This window comes from Phaseolus vulgaris, chromosome 8 (genome assembly GCF_000499845.2).
Source record: "Phaseolus vulgaris cultivar G19833 chromosome 8, P. vulgaris v2.0, whole genome shotgun sequence".
In the NCBI taxonomy this organism is placed as follows: Eukaryota; Viridiplantae; Streptophyta; class Magnoliopsida; order Fabales; family Fabaceae; genus Phaseolus; species Phaseolus vulgaris.
The window spans coordinates 37,474,159-37,489,860 of NC_023752.2; the positions used below are offsets into that span (position 1 = coordinate 37,474,159).

General features: G+C 44.9%; 1 protein-coding gene across 1 annotated transcript; it reads left to right on the top strand.

Annotated features, from left to right (window-relative positions):
* Positions 1–8,762: 8,762 nt before the first annotated feature.
* LOC137825053 (uncharacterized) lies at positions 8,763–13,377 on the top strand. Its single transcript, XM_068630727.1, has 6 exons — positions 8,763–8,939; positions 9,062–10,978; positions 11,087–11,583; positions 11,686–12,130; positions 12,248–12,798; positions 13,260–13,377. Exons 1-6 carry the CDS (start codon positions 8,763–8,765, stop codon positions 13,375–13,377), a joined length of 3,705 nt encoding a protein of 1,234 aa, XP_068486828.1.
* Positions 13,378–15,702: the final 2,325 nt, after the last annotated feature.

A 15,702-nucleotide genomic window follows, 5' to 3' on the forward strand; every position in this document is an offset into this window, starting at 1 on the left:
CTTCAAGATCACCATAGCTCCTAGGAGGATCTTGCACATTTCAATCCATAGCTTCTGCACCCATTTTCACATGATTCCGAGAAGAGCTCCATGAATTTGCCATCATTTGGTATCAGAGCATAGGTTCTTCAGAGATGAGTAGTTCTTGGTCTTTTTCATTTTGAGTTCTTCTTTATTTCATGTTGTTCATCTTATTTCCGTAATTGTCTTGCTGTTTTTTAATTTTGACTTTGTTTTGGTGTGCTATTTGGAAGATCCAACCGGTGCACTTTGTTCAATTGATCTTGAACAATCCTTGTGCAATTTGTGATAGGATTCCATACACCTTGAGTTGCTATTTTTTATTTTAGGTATTTGAGTCTTTATTGCACTTTTATTTGGTTCATTTTATGCTCTTTGAGTCTTTTAATTACTGAATCCATATATGTTTTGTCAAGTCATGTTCATCCACAATGTCATCAACTCATAGTAGTCCTTTGTTTGGCTTGATTGTTTCTTGATTTTGGGTAATTTTGCTTGATTTGAAACTGCTGTGATATTGATCTCTTGGTGCCTTTTATTTTTAGTTTGAGTTCATATTTGTGTTTAGATCTACAAAAATTCTTTTACATTAATTCCATTGTGTTTATCTTTTGGTCTCTTGCTGTTTTTTTTTTCAGTTTTCCAGAATCCCCTGTTTTACATACTCTGTGCTGGCTGTTTTATTTCAGAAAATTATTTTCCCTCATAGGAAATTTTTTATTCTCTGAATTATGCAAGACTGAGGTGTTACAGAAAAGACAAAAAAAGAATCAGCTCAAAAGAGTCAATAGAAAAAAAATGATAAATATTTTAAAAACAGTGTGCAAATCTGGGCGCTACAGTTGGCGTAACTGAACACTGAAATTGAAAATATTATTAAAAAAAATGGCTCATGCGTTTGGAGTGATTCCAACGCCAGATTTTAGTTAAGATCTTGAATATTTTGCATATCAATTTTCAGAGGCAAATTCCAAAAGGGCAGCTCAGCATAAATTGGGGAAAAACACGTTCTCTGGCCCACAACAATTTTCCAGTGGTGCTGTTTTTTTATTTTGAAATCTATTCTAGTGCTATTCTTAGGATTCTTTTTGTGTGCCTACCTTTATTTGAGTACCTTTATTTGCTTGTTTAATATTTCTTGGAACTCTTTCTAGTTGTCACAATCTAACTCCATTTGTGTGGTACTGTTTTTTCCAATTAAATTGTTTCTTGCTTTCATTCTTTGGCCTCTAAATTTGGTGCTGGAATTTATTCTCATTTGGTGCTTATTTGAGTGGAAATTTGACTTGAGTAAGGTCTAGTCTTCTTGATAGGTGCTGGAATTGGAGAATTAAGTCCTTAATTCTAAAGGGAACAAAGGCAAAGGCAGAATCAACCACTTCTCAAAACACCACAAACACTTGGAGGGCCCAACAAGGAAAGACAACCAAGGAAGTGCCAATAGCAAAAACAAAAAAGATCAACAAAGGGAGTTTTCTTAATTTTCTTTGCAACTTAACTTGTGTTAATTACTTCCTTAATTACGTGATTAGACGGTGAGTGTATCTTCAAGGGCTCCAAGTGTCCAAGAAGCCTCACCTAGGGCCGACTAGTATAGAGTTTACTAATTAGCACTTGTTAATTGTTTATAACTACATTTCCTTGCTTAATTAGCTACGCTTTTCATGTGTGTTGCCTTGTTTAAGCTTTGTTAATTAGTCTTGCTTGGTTAATTAGTTAGCTTGCATTGTTTTCTTGCATTAAAATCTGATTTCTCAACTTATTTGTGTTCTAAGTGGTTTACTAAGAGAAAGCTTTGTGTGAAGACATTGAGGGATAGTTTTTGGCTAAGGCAAAGGCTTGGTATTTAAGTAGTCCTCTGTGACTCACCTCTCTTACCTGGAAAACTACCTTCTTTGACTTTCCTAAATTTTCTCAAGGTAAAATACTTGTACACACAAAACTTTAGCCATGTCTTCTTCTCCTCACTCTCCAAAGTCTATTGAAAGTGAAGTAAAATCTATAAAAACTCTTTTGAAAGAAGTTTCACAAGCTGTGCAAATGATTTCTTTTAGACAATTGGAGAATGAGACTAAAATTAATGAGTTGGCTAAAGCCCAAGAAGAGAAATCACAAAAATCACAAAAATCTCATGCATCTAAAAGTAATGTGTCTCTAGGGGAGGGAAGCCTTAGAATCCATGATTACTACCAACCACCCCCTAGGAGAACTAGAAGAAGAGAGGAAGAGAGCCCAAGGGAAGTAAGGGTAGACCTACCCCATTTCTATGGTAAGGAAGATGTAGAGGTGTACCTAGATTGGGAGATGAAAGTAGAGCAACTCTTTGCTTGCCATAGGGTGAGTGAAGAGAGGAAGGTACCCTTAGCAACCCTTAGTTTCCAAAGCAATGCCATGTATTGGTGGACCTCTCTAGAGAGAGACCGACGTCTTCATAGGGAGCCTCCCATAGAATATTGGAATGACCTTAGGGGAGCCCTAAGACGTCGCCACATACCTTCCTACTACCATAGGGAGTTAATGGACAAGCTCCAAAGACTCCAACAAAAAAACATGAGTGTGGAAGAGTATAGGCAGAAAATGTAGCTCTACATGATGAGAGCATCCATTAGAGAGGAAGAAACCACCACCATATCTAGGTTTCTAAGTGGGCTCAATCTTGAGATAAGGGATAGAGTAGAACTTCTACCCTACCAAGACTTGAATGACTTGGTTCAACTTTGCATTAAAGTTGAACAACAAAATTTGCGCAAAACTTCAAGTCAAAGGGTGGGTTCTTACTCCAACTTTTATCCCAAGAAAGACTTTAAAAGGGAGGGTAGTACATCTAGAGACAAACCCAAAGAAACTACCAAACCTTTAGTGAAAGATGCCTCCACCCCATCCATCCGTGATAGGGACACCAAGTGTTTTAAGTGTTTTGGAAGAGGACATGTGCAAGCGCAATGTCCAAACCAAAGGGCTTTGTTCTTAAAAGGAAAATATGAGTACACTAGTGGTGAGGATGAACCTAGTACACAAGAAAAGGGGGAAGGAGAGAGGATAACTCCTTTGGAGGGGGACTTATTGATAATTCAAACAATCCTCCACAATCAACCTAGTGCATCCATCGAGACACAACGAGAGAACATTTTTCATACTTGATGCAATGTTTTAGAAAATTTATGCTCTCTTATTGTGGATGGTGGATCATGCTGCAATTGGTGTAGCACTAGATTGATTGAGAAACTAAATCTACAAGTAGTTCCTCATCCAAAACCTTACAATTTACAATGGATCAATGAGGATGGAGAACTACGTGTAGACAAACAAGTGGAAATCAAGTTTTCTATAGGTAACTACAAAGACAAAGTTTTAGTGATGTAGTACCTATGGAAGCTTGCCACATCTTATTAGGTAGACCATGGCAATTTGATAAGAAAACCTTGCATGATGGTCTAACTAACGAGATTTCTTTCATCCACAAGCACAAAAAGTTTGTACTTAGCCCTTTACCACATTCCCAAGTAGTAAAAGACCAAATACAAATGAAACATAAAAGGGATGAAGAGAAAATAGAAAAAGAGAAAACTTTTGGGAAACAAAAGGCGTGGGAGAAGAGTGTTCCTTCCCACAAGGTCATTCAACAAGTCAAGCACATTGAAAATACCCTTGAAAACATGCTTCTTGTTGAACAACCTAGCCTTACCTATTGTAAAGGAACACTTGCAAGCATGAGCACAAAAGAAGAGTCTTTAAAAGAAGCTTGCATAGATAAAGACTATTTCTCAAATGTGTTAGGATATCCCCAAGAGAATGTCAAGTTATCTATAAGCATCTACAAAAACCAATTTTTGTGTGAAGTAGTGCCTAGAACAATTTGTCATGTCTTATTGAGACAACCATTGCAAAGTGTACAAATTTTCATAAACAATGGTTGTACCGACGAGACTCTCTTTACACATGAGAGAAAAAGTCTACATGAAGGAGAACTCATGGGTCAAATTAGAGTTGATAAAACTCTAGAGCTTTTAAAAGGAAAACTTTTGTCACCCATGAGAAAAGAGGTTCAAAGACATTACTTTAGATACAATTCTTGTTTTCAAACTACACCTAAAGCAAAGTCTTAAGAACTCTATACTCCTTCACCTTTTGTAAATGATCCTTGGCAAGACACACATCTCATATTAGAACTTCCTAGGACAACAAAAGGTTTTGATTCAATTTTCATGGATAAACTCTTCTCTAGAGAAGTGTTACATCTTCATGGTTTATCCTTAAGCATAGTGTTGGATAGAGCTCCAAATTTCGCAAACCATGATTTGAGGATTCTCTTTGGAAAACTTGCAACTAAGTTGTACACTTTAAATCCTCAAAGCCATGGTCAAAATACATTTAAAAATCTAGCTCTTCCTACCATGCCTAGAATAATCATAAAAGACAAACACAACTCTAGAGATGAGCATACATACCATAAAGTAGCTCACAAAGCTACTTATATTTCTACTTTTGAGGTCATATGTGGGCTAAATCATCTTTCTCCTTTTAAGTTGTTACCATCTTCTATAGGATTTATGCCTAAAGAGAAAGTAACCACAAATGAACATTTTCAAATAAATGAGATGATTATAGAACACATACAACCATCAAAAGAGAAATATTGTGAAAAGTTGCCAAAAACAAAGGAAAAACAAACATGGCAACTTAGTGAAATAAATTTTCAAACTAACACCTCTGCTTTATTTGATGATTTCCGTAGGTACACGTTTGACCCGGGAGGGCAATCCTAGTTCTCAAAGCAAGAGGCTGCTATCCGAGATCTAGTCTGAAGAACTGAGGATAGATCTTCTAAAAAAGGAGAAGATGATGGACACCATCCAGCCACAACCATCCCCCTAGGAAGCAAAAGCATTGGATTTGAGGAAAAATCCTTTTCAAGAGGGAGGGGATGATGGAAGAGGGCCAAGCACAACCTTTCATGAAAAGCAAGAGCCAAGTCAAGAACGTCCAAGATCAAGCTAGGAGCGTCTAAGACCAAGCTAGGAGCGTCTAAGACCAAGCTAGGAGCGTCTAGGACAAGCTAGGAGCGTCTAGGACAAGAAGACTTGGATCAAAGCTTTGAATGGGAGAGTGGCTTACTAGCACAAATTTCGTGAAGGCCCAACAAGTGTAGTTTAGCTTCAATTGGGGTGTAAATAGCATAGCCATGTGGACAAATGTTTATTTTTCTGCACATTAGAATTAAGGAGGAGTTAACCTTGATTAGCAAAGGTTTCTAGAAGCCTTCACTAATCAAGGGACGGTTTTGGTAGCCATGTGAACCCATGTGCACCCATGTGCTCCATGTGCCCATGTGCCTCACATTTACATTTCATTTTGCTCACATTTCATGTGGAATTAGCTTAGGATTTACGGCCTCCTTTGCCTATAAAAGGAGATGCCTAGCTCTTGTATTTTCAAGATTAATGAGAGTAAAGTTATGCTGCCAACATTGTGCCATACTTTGCTTTTCCCTAGTTTTTAGGATCTAATCTTCATCTTCATCACCTACCATAGGGCTGGCCGAACCTCCCTCTTTCCATACACATCATGCACCTTCAAGATCACCATAGCTCCTAGGAGGATCTTGCACATTTCAATCCATAGCTTCCGCACCCATTTTCACATGATTCCGAGAAGAGCTCCATGAATTTGCCATTAGTTGTTGTCCAGAATTCATCCTTGAGAGCTTCACAGACTGATTGAGGTTCAATCTTTGAAACGAATGTTGTATGATTGCAGAAATTTGCCATATTCCTTCTGGTGGATACTCCTTTGTGGATTTTACCAATGATGTTGTCAATAGACAGATCCTTTGGAATCTTCCAATCTTTTGGCAGATCCTCCTCCTGCAGATTTTCAATCGGTTGTTTCGAGGGTTCAACCGGTTGAATTTATGTGTTGTTGTCAAGATTCTTTAAAAAGATGTTTTTGATCATCCTCATCTGTATTGATCTTAGTTGCAGCTTGTCCTCACTTGTTAGTCTCATCAAAAGTAACATGAATAGATTCCTCAACAGTCATAAGCTTTTTATTATAAACTCTATAAGCATGGCTATTAAGAGAGTAGCCAAGAAAGATACCTTTGTCGGATTTAGCATCAAACTTACCTAAGTTTTATTTGCCATTGTTTAGGACACTTACAACCAAAGACTTTCAGGTGGCTCACGTTTGGCTTTCTTCCATTCAGCAACTCATAAGGAGTTTTCTTTATAATAGGCCAAATTTGCACACGATTCATCACGTAGCAGGCAGTCACAACATCAGCCCAGAAGCATTTTGGTAGGGAAAAGTCATTTAGAATGGTTCTTGCAAGCTCTTCTAAAGACCTTTTCTTTCTCTCCACCACACAATACTATTAGGGTGTTCTTGGTGCAGAGAAGTTATGAGAGATTCCTAACTTGTTGCAAAAGCTGATGAACTTTTCATTCTGAAACTCCCCTCCATGATCACTTCTTATTGCTCTTATGTTGTTGCAACATGTGTTCTGAAGTTTCCTTGCAAGCTTCTAAAATTTTGGATATGCTTCCTTCTTTGAGTGTAGGAAAAGAGTCCAAGTGTACCTGGAAAAGTCATCTACAACCACAAGAGCATACATATTTCCTCTAAGACTCATAGTCCTAGAAGGACCAAAAAGATCCATGTGCAAAAGTTCAAGGGGTTTTGAAGTTGAAACATAGTTTTTCAAATTAAAAGATTTTCTAGTTTGTTTCCCCCTTTGACATGCTTCACACACATGTTGTTTTTTGAATTTGAGTTTGGGTAAGCCATGGACAAGTTCATTTGAAACAAGCTTATTTAAATGATTCATATGAATATGAGCAATCCTTCTATGTCAAAGCCATGATTCCTCATGCTTTGATAGAAGACAACCTATTGAAGTAGGACTAGATATATCAAGCAAATAGATGTTATTAGACCTCTTACCAATGAGCAGAACATCCTTTGAATTAGGCAAGCGAATCTCATAGGAATTAGTCCTAAAAGTAACATGGTAACCTCTGTCACATAGCTGACTAATGTTGAGCAAGTTGTGCTTCAAACCTTCAGCATAGAGCACATCATGAATAAGCAAGCTACTTTCATTACCTATTGTACCTTTGCCAAGGATTTTTCCCTTGTTGTTGTCACCATAGGTTATGTACCGACCAGCTCATCGGGTGTGATGACGTGGCTTGCATGTGACTATGTGGGGCGTGCTCAGCGGAACACGTGGGCAAGAGAAAGATGGATGGTTCACAGGTGAGCGTAGTCGCCGGTTCATGGAGCTGGCGTTCTGCGATGAACACGGTCGGTTGTCGCCAGGTTTATCTGTCATCGACGTGTTTGGCGATTGGCGACCAGGTAGCTTGACATCGCCGCAGGAAGCACGTCGCCGAATTTCCCAACAGACTCAGTTAAGGCTGCTGGGAACCCAGAAGAGTAAGTCCAACGCTATGGTTGTTGCGCTGGCATGAGACATGGAGGCTGGGTAGGCGGAAGGGAACGACTTGCCCGTCAGCGACAGGATTCCCAAAGTGGACATTCGCTGGTGGCAAGGTTACCCCAGCCAGAACATGCATGGTGTAGCAATAAGGAAGGTACCACCAACGACAAGCGATATAATAGAGATGGTGCACTTTGCTGCTCCCGATACTCGCCTTGTCAGGTGGCGTTCTAGGGCGTACTGTGTGCTAGCTTGCTCCTTGAGTAGAGGACTTAGCTGCGCGGCTGATTACTACACAGAAATGACGTTCAAGTTGCCCCAACCCAGATGACGACACGTGTAGGGTTGGATGCCACCAGTTACTCTAACCCAGGTGATGACACGTGTAGGGCTGGGAGCAATAGAGAAATGACGCTCGAGTTACCCAGCTTAGATGATGACACGTGTAGGGCTGGGTGCTACCTGCTATCCCAGCCCAGATGGCGACGCGTGCAGGGTTGGATACGAACCACGCGTCCAAAAGCATAACGGCCTAGAGAGAGAAGAAACCTAGCTATAAAGGTAAACTTAACAGAATTTGCAGAGGTACGTTTTCATTACGGCTCCTTCTGCTAGGGTTGTGTGCCTTTAGTACGGTTCTACAAAGCATATTTTCTCTGAGTTTTGGGTGTTCTTGTTACTGACTTGAGCGTCGGAGCGCCACCGGCCGCAGAGGCGCCACCTTGTGTTTACAGGTTCTTTGAAGAAGCTTTTGTCGTGTGGACTTGAAGGGCACGTGCAGTCAAGCTGGTGAAGGAGGTTCATGACGAGGCAACGCTTTGGCGCTAAGTCAACCGGCAGGATCATCTGGCGCCCACCGTGGGGCCGTATAAAAGGTGATTCCCAACCATAGTTCATGTTTGTTGTGGTTTCGGTGTTTTATGTTCGACTGCTTATCGCAGTCGATTCCTGGAGTTTTCACCGTTTGTTTGGAGTTTCTTTGAGTTGCTAAGTTTGCTGAGAAAAGATGAGGACAACACGTTCAAGTTCAGGCGCGCCGTCAACAGACGAAGATGCTGTGTCCATGACACAAGTGATGGACATGATGAGGACGTTGCAGGAGAACGTGGCTGCATCGCGTTCTGAACAGGAAAGGATGCATGAGGCGCTGGTGGCCTCGCAAGCTAGGAATGAGGAGCTCAACAGGGTTAACGAAGAGCTGCGCAAAGCCCTGCAAGAGCGGGAGGAGCGTGCGGTCGGGGACAGATCTGCACCCCCATCCCCATCGCGCAGCTTCCCCATGCCATTTTCCCAAGAGATCATGGACTCGGTGGTCCCGGCTAACACTGTGGCGGTGAAAGCGTCTTTCACTGGGGTGGAGGACCCTGAGGCCCATCTCACAGTGTTTCATACTCAGATGATGCTCTCGGGGGGGTTGGACGCGGTTTATTGTAAGGTGTTCATGAACACTCTTAGTGGAACAGCGTTGGACTGGTTCGTCAGTATACCTACTGGCCACATTACCACTTTTCAACAGTTTTCCAAGATGTTTGTTGAGCAGTATATAGTGAACAAGGCACCACCATTGGTGTCTTACGACTTGTTTGACGTGAGTACCAGGGGGAGTCCCTGAAGGATTTCCTGAATAGATTCGGGGCCCAGATAGTCCGCTTGTCAGGTAAAGACGAAGAGATGTTTGTACACGCCTTCAAAAAGGGTGTGTTACCTGGGCCTTTTAGTGAGTCACTTATCAGGAGTCACCCCGCCACGTTTGCTGAAATCCGGCGACGTGCTGTGGCCCACATCGCCGCCGAGAGCGAAGTCTCCAAGAAAAGGGGAAACGTGGCCCCAGCCAAACCACTGCGTGCCCAGACGAGGGTCCAGCCGCAAAGAGTAATGGAGGCAGCGGCGGGGAAGAGGGACCAAAGGATGCGTCATCCTTATGATCCTAAGAAGAGTAACGGGAAGGGGAAGGGGTCAGGGCGGCCCAGAGAGACTAATCGCCCACCAAGGTATGAGTTCGTGATGGGGTTGGCTGATCTGATCGCCATCCCGAATATCGCCGCCAGGCTCAAAGTGCCTGAGAAGACGACAGAGAAGGTTTTGGGTCCAAAACCAAACACGTGGTGTGAGTTCCACAAGAGCTTTGGCCACTCCATCAACACGTGTTTGACTTTGGGATACCAACTCGCCGAGTTGGTCAAGTGCGGATTCCTGAAAGATTACTTGCTGGAAAAGCAAGCGGGCCAATCAGCGGGTTCCCAACCTATGAGCAACGAAGGACAGCAACACGAGGTGCCCGTCCACGGCGAGATCCACACCATAGCTGGTGGATTTTCAAGTGGAAGGTGCACTGCATTGCAGCGCAAGAAGTACGCAAGGTCGGTGATGTCAGTGGAAGTCTTTGAGGACCACTCACCCGACGTGGACATCACGTTCACCAAAGGAGACCTTAGGGACGTTGTACCTCACAACAACGACCCTATTGTGATCTCACTTGTCACGACGGGAAGGACAGTCCACCGGGTGCTGGTCGACCAAGGGAGCTCGGCAGATGTAATGTTTTGGCTGACTTTTGAAAAATTACAACTGTCTCCCGATCAGGTGAGGCCATATGGGGGCTGCCTGTACGGTTTCGTTGGCGATCAAGTGGAGGTAACGGGGTATATTGAGTTGAGGACGACCTTCACAGATGGTTTGGCCTCACGAACAGAGAAGATCAGGTATCTTGTTGTAAACGCTCCTTCGGTGTACAACATACTGTTGGGAAGGCCAACGCTCAACAGAACGGGGGTTGTGCCTTCGGCAAGGCACATGAAAGTCAAACTACCGTCTATGGAGGGTTTGATCATCACCATTCGCTCTGACCAAAAGGAGGCGAAGAAGTGTTACGAAAACAGCCTAAAAAAGAGGAGGTCTGTGTGCCACGTAACCACAACGCCTCCACCTGGCGCGGAGCCTGCGCAGGAAACTTGGCGGCGAGTTTCGGATACGGTGTTGGAGGTGGCCGTCGGGGGCGATGTACCTATGGAGGATATAGAGGCGAGGTCTGAGAATGCCGCTCAGTTGGAGGGAGAAAGAAGCTGCTCGGAGACCGCCAGAGAAACAGGTATCGCGAGGGCGCTGATCGCCAGTGAAAAGAGGCCTCAGCCAGTGGAGGAATGGCTCGAGAAGGAGATCAACGGTAAGGTGTTTAAGCTGGGGAGAACCTTGGATAGCGAGACGCAAGACCAAATCGCCAAGGTGATTAGTAGACACCAAGATGCCTTTGCGTGGGCTGCTTCAGACATGCCGAGAATTGACCCCGATTTCTTGTGCCATCGCTTAGCAATGGATCCTCAAGTCAGGCCTATCCGCCAAAGAAGGAGAAAGTTCAACGAGGAGAAAAGGCAGGCGATCAAAGACGAAACACAAAAATTCCTCGCAACAGGCCACATCAGAGAGATTCAATATCCAGAATGGCTCGCCAATGTCGTTCTGGTCAAGAAGAGTAGTGGAAAGTGGCGGATGTGTGTCGACTTCACAGACCTGAACAAGGCCTGTCCAAAGGATTCTTATCCTTTGCCGAGTATAGACGCCCTGGTAGACAGTGCATCAGGGTGCAAGCTGCTCAGTTTTCTGGATGCCTTCTCGGGGTACAATCAGATCAAAATGCATCCCATGGATGAAGAGAAGACCGCCTTCATGATGAAAAGGTCATGCTACTGCTACAAGGTGATGCCCTTCGGGCTGAAGAATGCGGGAGCCACGTACCAAAGACTAATGGACAAGGTGCTCGCCCCTATGCTCGGAAGAAATGTGCAGGCATACGTCGACGACATGGTCGTGACGTCCCTGGAAAAGAGCAATCACGTTGCCGATTTGGAAGAGTTGTTCATCACCATAGCCAGGTACAAGCTGAAACTAAATCCTGAGAAGTGTGTCTTTGGTGTGGAAGCAGGAAAATTTCTGGGATTTCTTTTGTCAGAAAGGGGAATCGAGGCTAACCCCGAAAAGTGTGCCGCCATTTTGGCGATGAGGAGCCCCGTCACTGTGAAAGAGGTGCAGCAGCTCACCGGGCGAATGGCCGCCCTGTCTCGATTTGTATCGGCTAGTGGGGAGAAGAGCCATCCATACTTCCAGTGCTTGAAGAGGAACAACAGGTTTTTCTAGACGAAGGAGTGCGAGGAGGCCTTCATAAAGCTTAAAGAATATTTGGCGAGCCCACCTGTTCTATGCAAACCCCAAGCCGCAACGCCACTCAGGCTGTATTTTGCCATAACTGAGAGGGCAATAAGCGCAGTGCTCGTCCAGGATCAAGATCAAGTCCAAAGGCCCATCTATTTTGTTAGCAAGGTGCTGCAAGGCCCAGAGGTGAGGTACCAGGCCCTAGAAAAGGCAGCGTTAGCGGTTGTATTTTCGACGAGGAGACTGCGTCATTACTTCCAGAGCTTTACGGTGTTGGTAATGACTGATTTGCCAATCCAAAAGGTTCTGAAGAAACCAGATGTAGCCGGAAGGATGGTGAAGTGGGCGGTTGAGCTGTCGGAATTCGACATCAAATATGAGCCCTGGGGATCGATCAAGGGGCAAATTTTCGCTGATTTCGTGGTCGAGCTATCCTCCGAAATAGCGCAAAACGCCAAGGATGAATTTCGTTGGGTACTCTCGGTGGATGGGTTGTCCAACCAGCTGGGCAGCGGGGCTGGGGTCATTTTGGAAGGACCCAACGGCGTGTTGATAGAGCAATCACTGAGGTTTGCTTTCAAAGCAAGCAACAATCAAGCAGAGTATGAGGCTTTGATTGCCGGAATCTTGTTGGCAAAGGAAATGGGGGCGAAGGTGCTGATGGCCAAGAGCGATTCGCTATTGGTCACTGGACAAGTGACTGGCGAGTTCCAAGCCAAGGACCCACAGATGGCAGCCTACATGGAGTACGTGCAAGAGCTAAGGAGATCTTTCGCTTTGTTCGAAGTGGTGCACGTGCCAAGAGAGCAGAACACCCGAGCTGACTTGCTAGCCAAGCTCGCCAGTTCGGGCAAGGGGGGCAGACAGAGGACTGTCATTCAAGAAACTTTGAAGACTCCTCGAGCATTCATGGCAGACCACCAGGTTCTTCATGTTTGCAGGTCGACGGAAAGAGTGGCGAGGAGCCATAGATCCCTAATGCAGGAGACCTTGAGGACGCCAAGGGTTAGGGCACACCCAGCGAAAGAAGTGAGCACGACGCAGGTTTGTGCTATTCATGAGCCTGATACGTGGATAACGTCGTACCAGCGCTACTTGGCAGATGGCATGCTCCCAATAGATTCAACAGAAGCTAGAAAGATGAAGAAAAGCTCCAGCAAGTTTACCCTCATTGATGGCGAGCTGTACAGGTTCGAATTTACACACCCTTTTCTTGTATGTGTACACGGAGAGAAGTGCACGAGAATTATGGCTGAGCTCCATGAAGGGATTTGTGGGAGCCACATTGGAGGTCGATCGCTGGCGACAAGAACTGTCCGCACAGGTTATTATTGGCCCATGATGAGGGAAGATTGCAAGAGATATGCCCAACGCTGCAAGCAATGTCAGCAGCACGCCGACTGGCACAAGGCGCCCCCAGAAGAGTTGAGGTCAATCTACAGCCCCTGGCCATTCCACACGTGGGGAATCGACATTCTGGGGCCCTTCCCATTAGCGATCAGGCAGATGAAGTATTTGGTTGTGGCGATCGAATACTTCACCAAATGGATCGAGGTAGAACCAATAGCCCATATCACCGCACACAAAATCCAGAGTTTCGTGTGGAAGAATATTGTGTGCCGTTTTGGTGTGCCCAAGCGTCTAGTATCAGACAATGGGACTCAGTTCGCAAGCCACCTGTTGAAGAAGTTGTGCGAGGACATTGGGATGCAACAGGTGTTTGCTTCCGTGGAACACCCGCAAACGAATGGGCAGGTGGAGTCCGCTAACCGGGTTTTGCTGAGAGGATTGAAGAGGAGGCTGGAAAAGGCCAAGGGGTCTTGGGCTCAGGAAGTTCCCCGTATAGTATGGGCATATCATACCACTGAGCAATCGGGAACCCACGAAACCCCGTTTAGCTTAGTGTATGGGTGCGACGCGATGATTCCAGTCGAAATCCAGGAAAGCTCGTCGAGATTCCAGAACTTCGTGGCGGAAGACTCGAACGAAGAAAGGAGAATGAACTTGGATTTGTTGGACGAGGTCAGGGAGGAAGCGCGGGTGAAGGCTGAGGCGGTAAAGAGAAGAGTTGAGCGTAAGTACAACTCCAAGATAAAGCCAAGGCATTTTAGGGATGGTGACCTGGTGATGAGGAAGGCCCACCAGTACGAGATGGAAAACAAGTTGTCACCCAAGTGGACAGGACCGTTCAGAATAACTGAAGCACTCGGGAACGGCGCCTACCGCTTGGAGACGCTGGAGGGAGGGGCGATTCCTCGCACTTGGAACGCCACCCATCTCAAGTTTTACTACAGTTAAGCCTTTGTAAGTAGCGATTAACTCGAACAATTTAAGATGTATCAGTTTAAACAAATTTTTCAAGGGGGCACTCTTTTTCCCTAAGGAGGGTTTTAACGAGGCCACCCAGTAAAGAAGGTTTTGGAGTTTATCAAAGTTTCCCAGCTATTAAGTTTGCATGCTGTCTGTTTGCCAAGTTTGTGGGGTGAGACCCTATCGCCCTTGTGTAGTTTTAAAGAAAAACGGCAAATCCGAACTGCATGCATCCAGTACAAAATTTCTGAAACATAAGTTTTTTAAGCCCTCATCGCCATATGGCGATCGGAGGCACAAGAATAAAGTTTTTTAAGTCCTCACCGCCTCCTGGCGATCGGAGGCCCAAGTATCAGATTTCCTCCCGGCGAGAAAGAGATTTAAAAGACCTCCTCGCCTTGAGCGAGTGCAAGCGAGAAAGAGATTTAAAAGACCTCCTCGCCTTGACCGAGTGCATGCGAGAAAGAGATTTAAAAGACCTCCTCGCCTTGAGCGAGCGTAGGCGAGAACAGATCACAAAACCTCTTTGCGTGAGCAAATCGAGGCAAGTTGAAAGCCCTCAGTGCATCCGGGGGAGGAGGAGATGTAACCCCTGGGCAAGTTGAGGCATTAGAAAAAGTCCTTCTCACCCTCGAGTGAGTTCAGGCAAGATTAAACCGAAAAGTCAGGGGTGCTAACGATCTCAAGTGTGGGAAAGGAGGGTTGGAGAAGGACTCTTTCCCCCTTGAGAGAGACACTAGTGTTGACCTAGTAAGACCAGTTAAATCGGAGGTGAAGGGTGGTTGGGGAAGGTTCGCAGAGGACACCCCACCACCCAAATCATTGTTCTGAAACTCAGGGAGGTAGAGAAGGATCCGAAAGGCGGCTCTACCCCCGGATGTGGGAACAATGGTGTAAGTTATCCCAAGGTAAAGGCTCGGGGAAGGCAAAGAGTGATTCGAAAGACGGCTCTCCCCCCAGGTGAGCAAAAATGAAATCAGAAGGTGGTCCCGCAAGGGACACTTTCAGTTAAAGGGAAGATGACGTCGCCAGAAGCCCATAGTTTGAGATTGGAACAGAAAGAGAATCGCACGGCGGAGGCTGCATCTGCGAAGTGCTGAGCGACGATGCAGAGATGCCTTGGGCCCTTGGCGGGTCGGGCAAGAGAAGTTCCAAGTGCTAAGTAAGTGATTTCGTATCAAGCGTTATTGCTTCCAATTAACCGTTTATTTAAGTTAAGGTGGTTTGCAGAAAGTTAAGTACCGGTTGGTGCAAAGTACGTTGAGTTGAGAAAAGTTAAGTACCGGTTGGTGCAATGTACGTTGAGTTAAGGAAAAAAAACCATCCAGCTAAGCCAGTTGATTGCACAGTAGATAAATTAGAAGATTATATATATATATATATGTGTGTGTGTGTGTGTGTGTGCGCACATGAGTATCGAACAGTTCGAACAGAATGAAAATTATTACAGACCAAGGTAAAGCATAAAAGTTTTCAAGGAGATAAGTCGATCGGGGGCACGATCTTGCCGTCCACCACCTCGTTGTATACTGAGAACTCAGAAAGATCAAGATCAGGATATTTGCAAGCAAACTGCTCCAAAGCAGCGCCAAAGCCGGAAGTTAGAACTTGGGCAGCCTCAAGCTGAAGCTCGTCGATCTTCGTCTTGAACCCACTGTTCTCTTCACGAACCTGGGTGACTTCAAGCTCAAGCTCGTCGGCCTTCTTCTTGAGCCCGCTGTTCTCCTCGCGAGCTCGGGCAAGTTCAGCAGCAGTTTCACTAAGTTCCTGGGAGGCCTTATCCC